The sequence below is a fragment of the Alosa pseudoharengus genome, unplaced genomic scaffold (genome assembly GCF_046254945.1).
Source record: "Alosa pseudoharengus isolate Yale_2024_CS ecotype anadromous, Long Island Sound unplaced genomic scaffold, YU_APseudo_1.1 YU_APseudo_1.1_scf_5, whole genome shotgun sequence".
Lineage (NCBI taxonomy): Eukaryota > Metazoa > Chordata > Actinopteri > Clupeiformes > Clupeidae > Alosa > Alosa pseudoharengus.
The window spans coordinates 39426782-39446153 of NW_027468837.1; the positions used below are offsets into that span (position 1 = coordinate 39426782).

The 19372-nt window shown below is 43.2% G+C and overlaps 1 protein-coding gene across 3 annotated transcripts in view; it reads right to left on the reverse strand.

Annotated features, from left to right (window-relative positions):
- The window catches only part of camk1b (calcium/calmodulin-dependent protein kinase Ib), a 42934-nt gene extending 25141 nt beyond the window's left edge, over positions 1-17793 (reverse strand). Inside the window, exons 1-2 of one of the 3 annotated variants that reach the window (XM_076267356.1) lie at positions 17711-17793; positions 11882-11998 (exon numbers count right to left, since the gene is read on the reverse strand). In XM_076267356.1, the coding sequence (XP_076123471.1) occupies positions 11882-11967 (86 nt within the window). In that variant the 5' untranslated portion in view covers positions 11968-11998; positions 17711-17793. Of the gene's footprint in view, positions 1-11881; positions 11999-15930; positions 16074-17710 lie in introns of those variants that run through there. The other 2 variants (XM_076267355.1, XM_076267357.1) reach the window with 2 other exon arrangements.
- Between the last annotated feature and the right edge of the window lie 1579 nt (positions 17794-19372).

The following is a 19372-nucleotide window of genomic DNA, read 5'->3' on the forward strand; positions in this document are numbered from 1 at the left end:
CTCCCCTTACTTGTGTTATACGACTTCCTTCATGACTGCATCTTTATATGTATCCGTGGGGCAGACTACACGCTTGACTGGCTCGCCTGATTTCTCTGGAACTTACAACCTCCTCAGCACGCCTGCAGCTGCACCCTCAGAGAGGCAAAGGCAGAGAGCACAGCAGCGTCAGCAGCCAGCAAGGCCCGAAACTACCACAACCCTTCCAGCGTGCCCCCACATACTTTTACTCACCCACGCAAACATAGAAATGTCCACCCACATAAACACACACAACACACACAAAACACACACAAACACACACAAAACACACACAAACACAGACAAACACACACCTCCTGGAAAAATCTCCGTGGACCGTGAGTTCCACTCTTTCTACACCCTGCTTTCTCTTTCTCCTTCACTTGCGTAACGTGCCCTCTGCTCTCTTGTCCAGCGGGCACACTGACAACACAAACCCCCCCTTCTCACGGCCTTCACAAGCACTCTCAGTTCTGCTGCCGGGATCTCAACATCTGATGGTAGAACATCACTCAACATTCTGTTGGTCACCAAAGGGCCGATCTGGAGCCAGTATAGTAACAAAAACTAAAACAGCAATATATATATATATACACACCGGTATATATATTGTATTGTATGTTCCACTTTTGAAACGCCTTGTTCTATTTTGGGTCATTCATAGCTATTCAAACAGAGAGTCAGAGAACTCCCTAAAGCACACTGAAGACACAACAAATAGGAACCTATGCAGTCTCCCTGGCCCTGGTCTTTTAGTTGATATCAATACACTGGTATTGAGCACTTCCATCTCTTCATCCTGAACTGGAGAGTAACAGGCACTGTCTGCTAACAGGATGGACGGGAGGACCACAAGCCTGACAGACTTAAGGAGGCTCGACGCTGAGAGTGTGTAAAGGAGTCTGCAGGAAGGTGGACACAACGTAGGGGGAACACAAGGTCATGGCACGACACCTAGACCCTGATGGAACAGCCACTGACCGAGCCTGACCGCACAGGTCAAGTGTGGACTCGAGCACAATGTAGCCAGGAGCAGGAGTGTGGGGAGAAAGCATGGGGTGTGAGTGAGTCCTCCATCATTCTTAGAAGCAGAAATCTATTGAAATAGTGGTGCTGCTATTTTAGTATGCGCTGTGCTGCCACGTGGCGAAAAGCAGGGCAGTGGACCGGCACGGAGCATTCAGTGGTAACCTCTCAAAACCACAGGGTCACACCAGGATGTGTGAAGACATCCTGACGACATGAAACCAATCTGCCATGAAATAATATGGTTAAGTACAATAAGGTATATCATTGTTGTGATGAACAAAGGCTAGTAAGTACTGGCACAGGTGTAGGGTTGCCTGATCACAGAACACTGATATACACGTAACACAAAAGCAAAAAAGTGTTGCTAAAAAAGGAGATAAATAAAAGTGCTACACTGCTCGGACTTTACAGCAGTTCATTAAAATGCAATGATGTGTGTAGAGTTTCTTTTAGGCACATCTGGCCTGTTAACATTGGCCCATGGACAACAGATGCAAAATAGCCATTTTGGCTAATTCTGAGGCATTTACATTTTTATGTTCATTAATGTGCACTGTCCATGTCTAAATAAACCTTAAAAATAAATAAATAAAATGAGTACTGTTTGATTTGGACACAGAGTGGAGCACAGTACACATAGTGGGCTAATGCCGCTCTCGCCATGTGTCCAAGATGTACGGGGACATTTCATTCTGACCAATGAATGGTACACTGGTTAATTGCCTAAGCCCTTTTTCAACTGATCGGCCAACTGATGGAACTGACTTGATTCTTGATCATCTTTTTAAAACAATCATTTTTTGTTGTTGTTTGGCTTATAAAAATATAAACAACAGAGCAAAATGAATACAAATATACGGACAAACACAAATGCTTTGACTGTACTTTTGGGATAACCAAAAAAGCTCAAGAAGTAGCAGCTTTGTTGTATGTGCAACCGAACTGGGTTATGAAACTCAGCACCAGGTCTTCTGTGAGCGTGACCCGCGGGCTGCACTGAAACTTTATGAACAGCTCGACAGAACTGGGTCAGAACCAGGAGGCCAGAGGCGCCAAACTGAAGATTCTAGACTCTTTCACATAACAAACCGTAAGGAAGAAAATACATGATGGAGACGGACATATGGACAAAGACAAATTTCCACCCACCGGTGGACAAAGATAATTATATTCCATATAAATATGTATGATATTATTTGTCGTCTTGTGTTTCTTTTGCTGCTATATACTGTGACACTCAAAAGGCCTTTGACAGCTTAGTCCAGTTAGCTAAGCCCAGTTCATCACCATGCAATAGTTAGCTAAGCCCAGTTCATCACCATGCAATAGTTAGCTAAGCCCAGTTCATCACCATGCAATAGTTAGCTAAGCCCAGTTCATCACCATGCAATAGTTAGCTAAGCCCAGTTCATCACCATGCAATAATTGTCACCACCAGATCAGCCTCATTTCCTGCCACTGGCTGTCTGGCTGCCATCGCCATTAGCAACAGGAAGGGAAGGGGGCTGTCAAGGGCTTGGTTTCGGTGATGGACTCAAAACAGCTGGGAACCTCCAGGAAGAGCCAAATGAGCCGCGGCCCAATGGTCAACCACAGGCAAAGCAACAACCAAGTCCTCTCCGCAGAGGGCAAACAAGTGACCATCTAATAGTAGCCACTGGGTTGTACTGCTTTTAGCGATACAGCTAAAGCCAATGTGTGCACTGCTAATTGCGGTTCCCATGATGTGGACCTTTGGATTTCAAAGTCGAGGGGAAAAGCTGTGGGGGTGACCCGCTTTAAAGTGTCGGTTCGTCCTGATGGGCTGCCTACGCGCCGAACACAGGGCACGTACAAAACATCAAGGATGAAAACGATGTCAGGAGGGAACAATTGAGAACCCTGCAGTTCAGCATGTTCTTTCTTGTGTGGTTTAGGGAATGCAGAAAGGTCTTGGGAAGACTAAATGTAAGATACCGAGGGATCCTTCTATATTCGTCCTTTTGAAAATGTTTTGTCTGTTTTGCACAGATCTCCTTCTTTCTTTTTTTGCGTCCGACTGACCCTCACTACTGACTGTTTGACAGTAAAGGGGTGGAGGAGGGGGAAAAAATGTCAGCCATGCATGATCTAAGGGATTCCACAGGGCACATTTGCCACAAATCAAACACAACAGGCAGTGAGGCAAAAATGAAGTAACATGCAGGCAGCATGTAGTGATTGTTCTTATATTTACACACACGGATAATAATCTACATGCCCTGATAAGCAAGCTGCTCTCTCGTGACGCTAGAACTATAACTCCGGGCCTATAACTCCGGGGCTGGCCAGCTCTAAATGTTAACAGTGAAATTTGCAGAGACTCTGTCTAATTGAACGTGACAAGATTGAAAAAGTGCTTCACTAGAGCAGAGGGGTAAAAAAATAGAACACAATGGTGATGAAGCACTGCACATAACAACTCATGACGCACAAATGACTTTTAGCAGGAATTGTCTCACAGATCTTACAGATCCCTACATTGTTAATGACCTGTGTTAAAATTCTTCCTGGAAGATGTACAAAGACCTAAAGACCAGACATTAGGGCACATGAACAATTGTTGCAGCAGACACTAAAAAACAAGCATTGAGTCTAAGTTCTTAGAATGGCCGCCTCTGGATTTTCCTGTTATCTAAACAATGGTGACTGCACCTGTAAACAACTCTAGTGCTGACTTCCTGGTACCTTCTTGACATGCAGGTCCATCTCTACTAATAGTCCTCTCAGAATGTCAACATGCAGGTCCATCTCTACTAATAGTCCTCTCAGAATGTCAACATGCCTCTCAGAATGCCAACAGGTGATGAACAACCAGTGGGAACGGTCCTATCTATCAGGGTTGTGCAAAATACGAATTGCAATTCTGCTTCCTGTTTGCTACCTCAATTGAAGTGCAAGTGAAATTCAAGAATTGAATTGGAATTTAACCCATTCGTGCTGGATGCTGCATGACGCAACATTGACCCTCCCGCTGGATGCTGCGTAGCGCAACATTGACCCTCCCGCTGGATGCTGCGTAGCGCAGCATGCTTTTTATTTCATGTTTCTAGGTGCTACAGAGGCTTAGATATTACATTTTGGTAGACACTGACAATTTTTAGTATGCTTTCAGAAAACCCTCAGGAAATAAGGTAATTTAGTCTAGAATGCCATAGGATTCTATAAGCGTTTTTAGCAGGCATTTCAGGAATAAATGGGTTAAGAGCCAGTTTCAATTCAATTCTGGAATGTTGCACAACCCTGCTATCTATGCTCTGTCAACACGGAACCCACACTGCCACAGAACACTCCACAGAACACTCCGGTTCCAGTGAGAGACACTAGAATAAAAGCAGCGACATGATTGGGTATGAAAAAGAGCATCCCAGAGAGGCAGTCTCTAAGAAGTAAAGATGTAGAGGTTCATCACTCATTCATCTGCTTAAGGAGCTGTTGACCACTTTCTACTCAGCCACCATTCAGTCTGTCATCTGCACCTCACTGTCCGGTTTGGGTCTGCCACCAAACGGGACAGGGCCAGACTGCAATGGACAATTAGGACTGCAGAGAAGATCATTGGAGCTGACCTTCCCTCCATCCAGGACCTGTACCGGTCCTGCTGGCATCAAATTTAAAATTAACATATATTTTTCATGAAATATTCACTTTCTGCATTTGATATGTTGTCTATGTCCTTTAGCTCTTAAATATGGGTTTACACGACTTGTATATCACATTCTGTTTTTATTTGCATTTTACACAACATCCCAACTTTTTCTGATTTGGGGTTGTAGGAAAATGAAGGCATTAGGAACAGGTAAAACCTCAGGTGCAAGTCCCGGCAAATTAATTGCCCCATAATTTTGCTGCTAAGACATGTCCGTTAGAGACAAACCACTATGGCTAAAAAAAAATTATATCAGGGAATGTACATTCCTATAATGGAATCTCATAGGGCTTTACTGGAGAGATAGAACACAGTTTGTATAACAAGTAAAACTGAGGGTGATGGTGGTGGACTGTCAGTGTGCATACAGTAAACACAGCAGGAGCTATCACTGCTATTTTTGTAGCGCTGTGTCATGAAAATGAGTCCGGACCAGCTCATGGACTTAGCTCAAAATTCTAGAGCCAAGCCACTACCTTTTCCACGTTGCCAAAAATAAAGGCCAGAATATAGATGTGGCACATTGGCATGCGTTTGAATGTCCAAGCTGTGTAGCGTGCCAGCAAGGTTCCTATAGTTTGGGAGGGAGCGCTCCACGTGAGGCAAAGGGTCTGGGTGTGTGCCTGTGTGTGTGTGTGTGTGTGTGTGTGTGTGCATGTGTTTGTGTGGCTAGGTGTATGCGCATGTGTTTCTGTGGCAAGGTGTGTGTGTGTGTGTGTGTGTGTGTGTGTGTGTGTGTGCATGACGGCTGAATTATAGATGGGGCCTGGAGCACCTTCCTGTGTGTCTCCCATGCTGGTAAGGACACCTGCTCACAGTTCATTCACCCTGCAAAGCACATCAGAGTGGTGCAGGAGGGGAGAGACAGTCAGAACCCTGGGACTAACCATGAGCAAACTACACAGAGAACGCAACAGGGACAAACATCACGCCTTCATTAGAGTTTGTATCAAAAGCAAAGAGGCACTTGTTTTAAAGCAACACCAAAGAGTTTTTTGTACCTTAAAATAATGTTTCCAAAATTGTTTCCGTGGTTCATCAACTCGTAACAGGGTGAACGGCACTTCTGCATTCGCTTCGCGGCCCTCTATCGGCTATAACCGCACTATGTAAGTTTGCCAGATCGGGTAGCGGATCTGTAGTTTGATGGAATGAGACATAAGAAACTACAAATTTGACTTGCATGATGTCGCAATACATCGTAGCCTACTTTCATTAAATCATGCAACATATTCTACCTTGTCTATGGACGTCGTTATTTACAAAGCCGTTGGATAAACAAATAGCGTTTGTGCGACAGAGGAAAAGTTTTTTGGTGTTGCTTTAAGCCACACTGTAGTTTCATTATAAGCAGTTAATATTTGCTCTAGAAGGATTACAAAGGATCGCACCTTGAAATCCTGGAAACAATCATATGCTTGATCAGTTGCACCTCATTATCATATGCTTGATCAGTTGCACCTCATTATCATATGCTTGATCAGTTGCACCTCATTATCATATGCTTGATCAGTTGCACCTCACTATCATATGCTTGATCAGTTGCACCTCATTATCATATGCTTGATCAGTTGCACCTCACTATCATATGCTTGATCAGTTGCACCTCATTATCATATGCTTGATCAGTTGCACCTGTTTATCATATGCTTGATCAGTTGCACCTCATTATCATATGCTTGATCAGTTGCACCTCATTATCATATGCTTGATCAGTTGCACCTCATTATCATATGCTTGATCAGTTGCACCTCATTATCATATGCTTGATCAGTTGCACCTCATTATCATAAGCTTGATCAGTTGCACCTCATTATCATATGCTTGATCAGTTGCACCTCATTTCGTTGCGAACAACCAGTATGAGTTCAGCTGAAGCACATGGCTGTTGCAAAAAACATGCAGGACAACAACTCATTCCACCGTGATTGCACTTGGATTCGAATCCAAATCACTCAGACCTGAAAAAAAACAACTGGATGCGTATTCTCTGAGGATCTACCCGCTGAGGATCTTCAGCTCAGGTAAGACACCAAGCCGATTTGTGTGCCATTACTGCAAGGCTCCATTCACAGGCTTCAAATCAATGAAACACGACCTCTTTCCAGTATGGTAACTCAATAGCATTGTCGGCGTCCCCCTGTTCAAAGCACAGCCATTAAAACTATTCATCTCTTCTCTGTGTGAGCACTCAACGTCAAGCACTGTGGAGCCATTACGGCTGATCCCACCACCAATACAGGCTAAATATACCACTGACAAACTTTAGCCAAGTTGAGCCTCTCATCTACTCAAAACACGATGAGCGCCAGGGAGTGAAATAACAAACGTATGAGTCAGGCAGTAGGCTATGGACAAACAGCATCTAACCAACATCTCATCGAGAAGAAAGTGGAGAAAAAACACAGAATGTTCTGGATGGTCACTGCCATGGACTCGCCAATGCTTGGTTGCAAATGGAAATAACTTGGAGCACTAAAGGTCAGCATGATTTACGATGTCTGGGTACACCTCTCTGCAGATATGCAGATTAAGGACATTGTAAATGATCTGGGAACAACTTGAAAACACCAGAACAAGTGGCCATCCCAGCTTAACCTTTCTGTTGGGAGGGAAAGCACACTCAATAACCCTGAAACTCAATGTACCAAAAAAGCACAGCTTAAAACGAGCTCAACTTTTGTGACCCAAAGACAAACTGCTTCCTGACAGCTGTGCCCTACCAAAATGGCAAAAACCTACAATGGACTGCAGCCTGACTCCTACCAAGCGCTCTCCCTCCTCTGGCAATCCCAGTGGTGCAGGCTGGCCAGAGCCTGGGCAGGGCTTGAACATGCCGCCGCCATTAGACAGCGAGAAAAGCACTGCAGCGATCCATCAGCCCCATTGATTTCAGATGATTCCAGTGCCCAGCGCCCTCACAACCGACTGAGATCTGCGGACACGCTGCTCGTCTGTGGGCAGCATGACCCACTGGAAAACACACTACATTTTCTCATCAATACCATCGGCCAGCCGAGCTACGTCCACTGGAGAATAGCCTAAACTGTCATGACTAGCATCAGCTAGCTGTGCTACATCTGGCAGGCAGCTTTATTGGCAATCATGATAGTCTGCTAATGAATGCAGTTTCCCCGTCATTATAGGGTGGAATTTTTTTTGTTCATTTTTTCCCCCCAGATTTCACATTGTTTGTAATGAGGAAGATTTTTATTTTCAGAAGTGTGCTTTTTACAGGTGAGATGTTTGATATAACCTGATATATACCCATAGCTTACACATTAGTCAACCGATTATTCACCAGTAATGTGCTTAAAGGGTCGTGATGGATTGGTTTCTAAATATAGAGTTGACCTTAGAAACTCAGCTGGACAATCTTACCCACACATTGTGATGTCCGACCTGCAATGTGAAGAACCATAATCCTAAAGCGACCTTCTAAAGCAACATCAAATATATGATTCTGTCAGTGCAGTTAAGAAGGAAAGGTCAATTGTCTGATATGCATAACTACCGGTAATCGCCTGGATTAACTACCTCTAATCCAGTGGCTGATGGCTGTTCAGTTCAGATGAAGCTTCCCAGGACACATATTAATAGAGTGAGGACTGAAGATAGCTGGTCAGGTCGCCAAAACATGACCAGTATCATTTCAGGCTCTTCTGGACACAAAAGTAGCTCTATTTAAATAGTATACTGAATTTCCTGTTGTGATGTTGAAGCGTTTCACAGGAAGGAAACATGGCTGCTGGTCTCAGACAGCTCCATGAGGGGCAAACCCACTCTGCTAAAATAACACTGACCTAGCCAGCGAGACATTCATTTTTCAGCCTTATCCAGACACCTCACACTCCAACCTCATTTATCCACTTTAAGTCAAACCAGAGGCACACAGCAGTTTCTAACAATGGGTGTCACTAAACTAGATTCACATGCACTGTATTTAGGACATTCATTTCATTTTTTTTTTTTATCCCCAACAGACATGGTTCCACCCCCTTATAAGCAGACGTGGGGGTGGTTAAATCGTAGAATGCCCCACAATTTCCGAGAGGATTGCTTGTCTATTTGAGGAGGGCAGGGAAACAATTGTGCCGACAGCCCTGACCAAAATCAATACCTGCTCTTGTGCTTCACCACTCCCACTAATACCCACACTTCACAGCCCACTGACTGACAGCACTTCTCTTCCTGCAGCGGCACACATGCAGGGCCAGATAGAGTGCTAACATGGGGACATCCAGGGCAAAATGGCAAACGTGAATGCATTAGGCTGCTGAAAAGGCTTGGCTAGATGAAGGAGTCACTCTGGGAATGGGGAAATGTGAAGAGAGCACACACACATAACAAAAATACACACGGAAAACACACACACACACACACACACACACACACACACACACACACACACACACACACACACACACACACACACACACACACACACACACACACAGACACAGACACAGACACAGACACAGACACAGACACACACACACACACACACACACAGACACAGACACAAACACAGAGCTCACTCAATGGCTTTGCGATGGGGCCGCTTTTGTGTGCCCCGTTAATTGTTCCTCTGGTTTAATTACTGTAGAGTACACGCAAAGCCGAGGCTCCATTCTGCACAGCCAGAAGAGCAACACAGTAGAGTTTAAGAAGAGAAATCAGAAGAGCAACCAAAACTGATCCAAACAGTTCTACTGCGTTTGGCGTGCCGACAAACTTCCATGCATTCCAAAGTCTCTGCTAATCTCTAAATTATATAGCTAAAGGTGTAATGACCTCGACCAGAGAGCTCAGTGATCCTCAAGATGTATCTAGTGGCCACTAGAACTAATATTTATACACTGCTGCCACTCCATCCTGAACAAATGGAGTCACTTAGATGTAGATAAGCATCTAAGATATGGAGGCTCTTTTTTCCCACAAACTGGTTTACTCTACTACGGATATTGTTTATTCTAGTGAAAGTGTAGACACACCTTTAAACAACAAGTGTGCACTGCTGGAAATGATCAATGGTATCAAGATCAACAAGAAACTCGAGAATAAACATTTCTTTTTCCAAATGAACAATATTATTAATCCCTCTGAAATTGTGCCCACTGTGCCCATTTCCAAAGCACTGTGGAACCCAGTCCAGCTCTAAGCAGCCACCCGGAACACATCCACAATGCTAGTGAAAGTGTGGGGATCACACGCTCAGCCACAAGACAGAGTGTAGGACAACATGCATGGGCCAACTGCAGAGAGAGAGAGAGAGAGAGACAGACAGAGAGAGACAGACAGAGAGAGACAGACAGACACAAGGAGGGCAAATGAGGCACTAGGGTGTCAGGTCACCTAGGGTAGCAGCAGTGGGGGGGGGGGGGCACTACATCCTTATTCCTCATTCTTTCACTCCTAGCAGAGCTGAAGGAGTGCACAGGGAAAGGAATTCAGCAAATCTGAATCAAGCACTTGCAGTGTTGAATGAGAGCGTAGCGCGCTGTTTGAGTGGAGGGCTAAACTGCACCATTCAGTCGCACATTCACAAGCCAGATTATTAATAGAAAATAAAAACTTTGTTTCCATAGCAACTGTTATAGTCCATATGGAAAGTGTCTCCACCTGTTGCCAAGACAACCAGCCCACGATGAACTCGCAGCTGAGCAATGCTGTGAGGCAGTGATCTTTCCATAAACAGCCTGGACACGGGAAGACAATGGAGATAGGAAAAAATGGCAGAAAAAAAAACACAAAGGCTATCTGTCGAATAATCACCTCGTCTGATCTTGGCTATTCAGAAAAGCAGAGGGGTTTTCAGCTCACAATATCAAATCCAGATGTTCCAGATTGTCATGAAAACAGATTTGCAGCTTAAGGCCAGTACAGATTGGCTTGGAAGATATCATTAAACAAGGAATGGGACTTAAATGCTCACCAACCATGGAAATATATATCCCTTATACAAATAAGGAGAAAGACAACAGTTCCAAGTATTACAAATGGAAGATGGCCTTTCTTGAATTCTAAAGTAAATTCAGTCCCTTATTTGTTTCTTCTCATTATTTGCTGCAAAGGTGTCTTTGGACATGATCTTATAAAACGTGAAAGAAAACCTTAAATTTCATCTCGTTTTGTTCAAGATTCAATACTTTATTGCCATAAATGCAGTGCAAGTTGCTTCAGTATGCTCACGACAGGACATCAACAAAGACACAAAAAAATACATAGAACATGTACATGCACTACAACAGTGTAGTGGGGATATAAAGAGTAAGTAACAGTAAAGTTTGTAATATGGAAAAAACTATCATCCCTGAAGAAGTTAATCTGTAGAAAGGTTGTTAACTGCCAGTTAAACTGCCCAGAACAGAGTGGAAAGGATAAACTGAAGTAAGCTGAACTTTTCCCCCTCACAGACACATATTTCCTTCTGTCTGCACCACCAGCCCCCCTCCCTTTCGCTCCCTTTCGCTCTCTCTCTCTCTCTCTCTCTCTCTCTCACCCTCTCTCTCTCTCACTCTCACTCTCTCTCACCCTCTCTCTCTCACTCTCACTCTCTCCCTCTCTCTCTCAGGACCTCTGCAGGGAGGAGGGTCTGGGTTCTCGGGCCGCTTGACTCTGGGAAGATTCCATCCCCATCATGGCTATCTCTCTCCCCCCTGGAATTTCGGGAGCCCCAGAAATCCCACTCGGCTCTTCCCCACGGACTTCCATGGAAGGGTCAGTTCACACATCCACCCAAGAAACAGGCCAGCAATGTCACCCAGAAGAAGGCCCCCATCTTCGGAGTAAACAACTAAAAGTAGTCCTGCTGCATCTGCAACTTCTTAAAACTGTCACTGGCCCCTGATCTCAAGTGGGCCATTAAAGCATCACATTCTCCTTCTCCTTTTTCTAGATGTGTTTGGCACCATTCAGAGTTCTTCCACATTCGCTTTTCAATCCAAATCGTAGAATGCAGAATGTCACGACACACATACAGGCCTTTCAAGCTTTCAAACATACAGTTCTGATCTTGACGTCACCACTGAAGAAGTTCAGAACGTATGTGGTTATGTTATGTGGATATACAGAGGACATTGAGAACATTTTGTGGACAAATTTTATATTTTATGGGCATTTTTAGTATAGTATTGAAATGTAAGGTCTAAATATTGTACTTACGTCCCAAGAACATCTTTAAAGTCATACATCTCCTTGATGTCACATGTTTTCTTTTTCCATGAGTGTCCATCTTGACCCAAGGGCATTTTCCTGTTGTTACGATCAACTACAGGAAAGCTGAAGAGAATATGAAAAAGAAGAAATGACATAAACAGTGGGGTATCTGGGCACCTGCAGTGTATAGACGGGCAGAATTACAGGTGTTCATTTCTGTTAAAGCAAACTTCCAAACTGGTCATTGAAATACACAACATCTCAAGCAGATAGAGTCCTGGAAAAGCTATACGGTATGGCTCAGATAGAGAATAGCCTCTAGTCTTTTCCCTGAGCAGAAGCACTTTATGCAAGTCACTCTTTTAAATTGAGCTGTGAATTTTAATGGAATGACACCAAAAGCTTAAATAGCTAAAGGAATGCTGCAAACCAAGTTTTCATCCAGGAAGGCTTTTTGTCCAGAAAGCCAGGACAGAAAATGAGACCTCTTCTCTTATCTTTGGTCAACATGTGAGATGTGTCTACAGGTTAACTGGACATATAAGGGGTACAATGCAAGCGTAATAGACTAGATATCATGCTGTAAGAAACATTTAGGTTCATATATTTATTTTTGCTTGCTATGCATAGTACTTTACAACCCCAACTATCATCACTTCTCATTCCCCAACTCTCCTTGACCTTTGACCTTTTATGTGGCTTTCTTTTTTAAGGTGCCTGACTATTGAAAACCACTCCTGTCAGATATCAGCATGTTTTTCAAAAGTTAGGTAGATAAGGAAATTAAAAGTTCTACCAGGACACTTAAAGTGTAATTCCGAAAATTGACCCAAGAGATTTTTTCTGCATTAAAACTGACCCAAGGGTGTTTTCCTGCATCAATGGTTAGACCGATAATTCTCGTCGCAAATCGAAATTCCACTGGAGCTCCAAGCGGATTTGTACACGCAGCCTTACAACACTGTTTACACTTATGGTGTGGGTGCTTGTGCTTCTGTAGGAATCCGCCGTCTTGGTTTGTATAAAAATGAGTATTAAAGGAGAAGTTCGGTGTGGTATTGACCTAAAGTGTGTTGAAACATGATACCGAGTGTGAACTTTTGTCTCATAGCTCATCTCGGCTTGTCCCCTGCACTCCGAAATCTGGTGCTAGTTAGCCGATGCTACCAACAACATTTCAATGGGGGTGCCTCGGGCATCGGACAAGCCATGCAAATAAATCACTATTTTACACCATTTACGAGGCTCAAAGTAGCTCCACACTTCATTGGTAGACTTCCGAGGGCCCTGACATTTAAAACGGGACATTGAGAACTTTGAAAAAGCACTGGTAGTTTATTTACAAGACGATTTATACAGACAGTACCTTCAGGAAGTTTACCGTTCGCCACCATCTTGAATTTAGTCACGATAAGTCGAGCATCGAGTACGAATGAACAGGTATGATAAGGGATCAGATTCCAAAAATAATTCCGTGGAAATGCATGGATTGCAGTTGTTTCCAATTGCAGCAACTGGAATCTATGCATTTCCACGGAATTATTTTTACTGTGACTGGCTAGACTATACTTCACAAATACATAGCCTAACCTTTCTATTTGTGCCCATTTTTAGTAACAACCTGACAACCTACATGTCAACTAATGGGCTACAACAACTCTGGCCACTGGAACTTTCCAAGAACAATCGCACAGAGTCTATCAGAACTTCTTCTGTGTATAGCTAACTGATATAGCCGTGCCAAGTCTACTGGGTGCAACACATTTAAAGGTGTCAGGGCTAAGACTGAGTCATGGTGCACAGGCTCCTGGTCTTCAACAAACAAAATATCTACTCATTTAGCAACTCTGGCCTCATTTCACAGTTTGACAAGCTGTTTAAATCGATTTGAACTGTCTATCAGACAGACAGATAGATAGATAGATAGATAGATAGATAGATAGATAAGATAGACACTTTTTGATCCCCAAGGGGTCATTCAAGAATTGTCAAGCCTGTAGCTCAACACGGCAAGTCCTATTGGGCTACAATATCACAAAAACAACAAATATATTCAAATGCCTTAGATTTCTTTCTATTGTGCCAAGTTTAACGCTTTGACTGATAGCCGCAAAAGAAGGTAATAGGATTATAATCCTAAATTTACAAACTTTATAAACACCCTAGGTTATCTAGAGATGTCTCAACAGTTGATAATAAAAATATAAATGTTGTGGGACACATGACATCATACCCTTGCAGACAATGCCCTCCATGCATGTCGAAGTGGACAGGCTTGTACTCAGATTTGCACTAAATAAACAAGGTAGGCTGAAATTTGGAGATATTTGGTTGGGCTAAGGATTCATCCTGTCCCTATGAGAGGAAAGCAGGCATCAGTAAAATGTTGGCCACACTGCCACTGTAGAAGTGCACTTGGAGGTCCAAGGCTCTCCTTCAGACTGGAGCTGTGAAAGTTTCCATGGCAACCCAAGAAAGGAACCACAGAAACTGTGAAACCAAACTGTACCCGCACACAAAAGCGACAGGTGCACTATTTATTTTTGTCATTTGGGTCTGACACACACACACACACACACACACACACACACACACACACACACACACACACAGACATACACACACACACACACACACAGACATACACACACACACACACACACACACAGACACAGACACACACACACACTTCTTAGGAGTTGAATGTTTGAATTGTTGAGAGAATTGCTTTAAAAAGCTTAAACTGTTTACCATGTTGTTAGTCGCTTCGGCTAAAAATGCGTCAGCCAAATGTAATGTAATGTAATGTAATGTAATGAGTTTATCCCTCTCCTCTCCGCCGCTGCATAACACAGCCCTGTGGAGGGCTGATTCCTTCTTAAAAGTGGTGGAGGACGTTGCAGGCCATTTTTTGCAATCCTTCCGCCAAAGCAACTTGGTAAGAAGCAAGACGAGGAACCAAGAATGTACTACAAAAGCCTGCACTGTGTTCAAGACCACAACTGGGCCTAAATTTAACCTGTAATGTTCACACAGGAAATAACGAAATAGCATGACTTCTTCAAACTCACTGGCCTGCAAGCTGTACAATGTAAACCCCCTTTGGGTCAGGTTATTAAAGGAGAAAAAATATAGTTTCACACAATGGTAATAGTAAAAATGCACACACTGATACGTTTAAAATTATTATACCACATTAGTGCACTGACAACACACTCTCCAAGTTCTTTCGTACACCTGAGTGTATATTGACTGAAATATTAACTTCAAGATAATTGACAAGATGTAACTGACGTTCTAGATTGGTCACAGCTAGCACATTTTTTTCCTGCACAAATCTTACCTTATGCCAGTGTCATGAGAACATCAGTGAAGAACACAAGAACCATGTGAACATCAAGATCAGCATGGCAATCGTGTCCTTTTAACACAGTTGTAAATACAACAGCACTCTGACATTCATGATTACTGCTTGTCCCCTGGACACATCGAGCATGCTGGGTCAGTGCAACGTCCAGCCAAGGATATGAATGCCAAACAGATTCCTGATGATGTTCCTGTTTTGACATGTTTTTCCCTTTAGACTGTGATCCTTGCAACCAAATGCAACACTGTGGATGCTAACATGCTAAGAACTCAAGGGTATTTTGTCAGCAAATATTTCACCTTGACTGAAGAAGAAAATAAAGTTTGGAACGGGCACAGAGATGAACATTCATGAGACAAGAGAGGTGCGCTTGAGTGATAAAATCAATGGGAAAAAACACAGGCACAGATTGTTCTGGATTTGGTTCATGGGAAATGGGCAGAGGAACAATCGTTTGAGAAGAGAGCATGCAGGTTGAGCTATACATAAGGAACCGGAGCTGGAGAGGATAGATTGTGTCAACCAGGATATGTGAGGAACCGACCAACACAGACGACTGTCTTTAAGCAGTTAATCGAAACAACCGGATAAAGACTTCGACACATGAACTACAATATCTACAGTTATTGTGCATGCAACATTCTCATACGGATTGTGTAAATTACATATAGAGGAACGTGATACTCACTGGTTTCCCATTGCTGCGCGGTGAACAGAAGAGACACACAGAAAGTGACACAACCACCTTTAACTGGCTGGGTCGGGGGCGACAGGAGCCGTGCCTTGATCATGACAACCTGTGACACACACAGTGGCTGGCCTGGGCCAGCTTTTGCGACACCCTGCAGCAGCACTTTGGGACCTCCCTTTTTAAGCGTGACACCGCGGTGCTCGCGTTCCGACAGGATGTGGGAGACACTGTGCATGCACGGTTTCACTGCTGGGCCGAACAAGGCACAACAATGCAGCTGACATCTGCCATTAGGAAAATACTTTCACTTTCGAACATCGACTGACATAGCTGGAAACACAGAGCCTTCCCTCTCAAGCTCAATCTGGGAATATGACACCTTTTTCCTTTTTTTATATTCTATTTTTAATGTACACCTCTGTCTTCTTGAATTTAAAACAAGTCCAAAGACCAAACCAGTCAGCAACATCTGCTGCGGTTCATGACACACCGACACCATCTTTGGGCATTTTACACTGTTTTATTGTCCTCTTATCTGCGGCAATGGCAGATAAGGATTGGTTCCTGATTGAGAGGCGTTCTACATTTAGTTAAGTGATGATTTGTGCACAGCAGTGCTTGCAAAAGCCATGAGAACAGGTTTTAGTCATGAGGTCAGTAAAGTCGGGAGAGGTCTCCTCTGCGCCAGACTTATGGTAAATAGTCACCTTATGTAGGCCTACACCCCCAGGCTGACCAGGTGTGGCCCTAAAAATGCAAAGGCAATGCTTAAAGAGGTTTACCATACCATAAACCTATAGGGCTGAGCAACCAAGACCACATTTTACTTGGCTGCCAGTTCCAGTCATTTAAAAACAAAAATATAATCAGGCACAACAGAGTTCAATCAATAGTCACATCTGGGCAAGATCTAGGCCACATGCCCTGGTGCATTTAATCATGCTGTTATGATCAGACAGTAAAATGGCAATGTGTTAACTGTTCAAATGGAACATACAGAGAATAAAGAATTCCCTTCGGCACACATTCCCAAGATGTATGTAAGTATGCAACTAGGGATAGCCACAAGAAAACCTGTTCTAATCTTGACCAGTGCTCAGTAGTTCTCCTTCACACGGTTTACAGCAGAACATCAAGCTGATGTTCTAGAAGTGCGGACAGACGGGAATAGCACATTCCAGACGTTGCTGATTTCAGCAAATAAGTGGGTTACTTGTAGTTTGACAGGTCGAGTTGCACGCTGAAATTGTTCCTCCAACATTCCAACTAAAACAAGAGTGCTACATAGCCTAGCTCGACTAAATTTATCAGAATCTTATAATTTTTTTATGCAGCATCCTCCAGTTAAACTGAAAAGGAAAAGTGTTGTCATTTCACATCATAATTTCTGCCTTCCTAACCACGTCCGTCTATTCTCAACACACTGATGAGGCTGACCCTTCTAGCCCCGTGTATGAACTCGCAGCACCATATGCATAAGTGATGTTCAACTATCAATTATTGATTTCCAAAAATCCGTGGCGCTTGGTAAGGACAGCACTCAAGCAATGATCATGAGATCTGTTTCACAGCACATATATTACCACTGTGTGAGTACGCCCATTCTACCTTCCACGCGATTCAATTCAGTGTGCAACTCAAGCCAGTAGTCTATTTGACAGGCTAGTTTCTACGATAACTTACTACCAAAAACAGCGAAAACCTTCTTGCAGCTCTACGCGACTCCTCGTGCATTATGCAATGTTAAACATGAATTACACACGAATCGTTGATTTACCTGTAAATTGCTGGGTCTTGGGGATTCTCCTCTGTATGCCTGTGTAGAATAGGACTGCCCTCAGTCTGCTGAAGACTGGATCCTCTGACAAACCCACCAGTAGGCTACTTTCCTGACGTCAGAGTGATCAGAAGAGGGAGTGGCTTGACCATGAAGAGGGACGATCTGTTCGATCCTAAGCCAATAGGAGACTCATTCCACTCAGGTATCGCTGTAATTCGCCACCTCTTCTCTGGCATCTTGCCAGGACCGGTGTACACACTCGTCCACCCATGTTACTGTACACTGTATTTTTCTTCTTCTTTTGATTTCTTTTACAAAATATAATTTAAAATGTAAAGTGGTGTGAAGAATGGCAGGCCAAGTAATTGCAAGATACGCTAGCGTGTGTTGAGAATGTATCCTTTTGATTTTAATAGGCTATAGAAGATAGAAAGCTCCAGCTTACAAATATGACTGAATGTTTTAAGTTTGTTTGTTTCATAGAATGCCACTAGGCTATTACAAGTGGTCTATGTGTCTACTGCCTATATAATCTTTTTCAGGGAAATCGTATTTTAACCACATAATGTCTCGACTTCCTTAAGTCTTAAGATTGTTTGGACTCCCTCCGAGGAGCAATAGACTAAACAAAGCAGATCCGCGATTAGGATGAGGAATTCCATGTCCCATTATTGTTGAACAATTGCGCCACGCTGTGTCCACCTGAGGTACAATCAGACAGCGTACCCGGGACAGGCTGTTCCAGTGTCTCCTTGTTATGTAGGCTTATCTGGATCTCATACATACAGCATTACGTATAGACAACTGACGATCATCAATTATTTTAATTGAATTTCTTTTTTCTAATCAACTTTTTATGAACACCATTACGCCATAACACACACGAGTCATGACAGTTAGGCCTACTATCAAATGGGGGGGAGGGTCCCTCTCCCCACACACACACACACACCTCTATTCACATTTCTAATAACGAATTATTCCTATCATGAATGTGCTTTATAAATTATAAGTGTGTGCTAATTGACCAACATGAGCTTTGATCATTTTAATGTGGTCACACTCGGGTTACTCTAACATACACTTCAAAGCTAAATTTACCCATTTCAATGTCTGGATTATGTCCCAAATGACAAGACAGGATAGTGCTTAAAACTATAAATAGCAGCATTGCTGGCATTCAGAGCCATATATCTACAGATATATTTTTCTACAGAGATTTGATATACAGGATGATTTTATATTTTGCTGTTATACAAATGTAATTTTCTAAATGTGTTCACTATTGGGGGTGGACGATGTATGTATGTATTGTGCACTCCGGTACATACGGGTCAGGTGACCTATGACCTATTTAAAATGGCGATGGTCTTTTGTCTGTTCAAAGTCTGATGAAGAGCCGAAGGGCTCGAAACGTCATGTGTATGGGGATTTAAGTCAAATAAAAGAAAATAAACGGAGAGCAAGTGTGCGGACCTTCTCTGTTACTGGCATTCAGAGCCGGACAGTAACGGTACATTTACTTGAGTACAGTACTTGAGTACAGTTTTGAGGGATCTGTACTTTACTCGAGTATCATTTTTGGGCAGTCCTCATGACTTTACTCAAGTACATTTGAGAGGCAAATATTGTACTCTTTACTCCACTACATTTCTATCC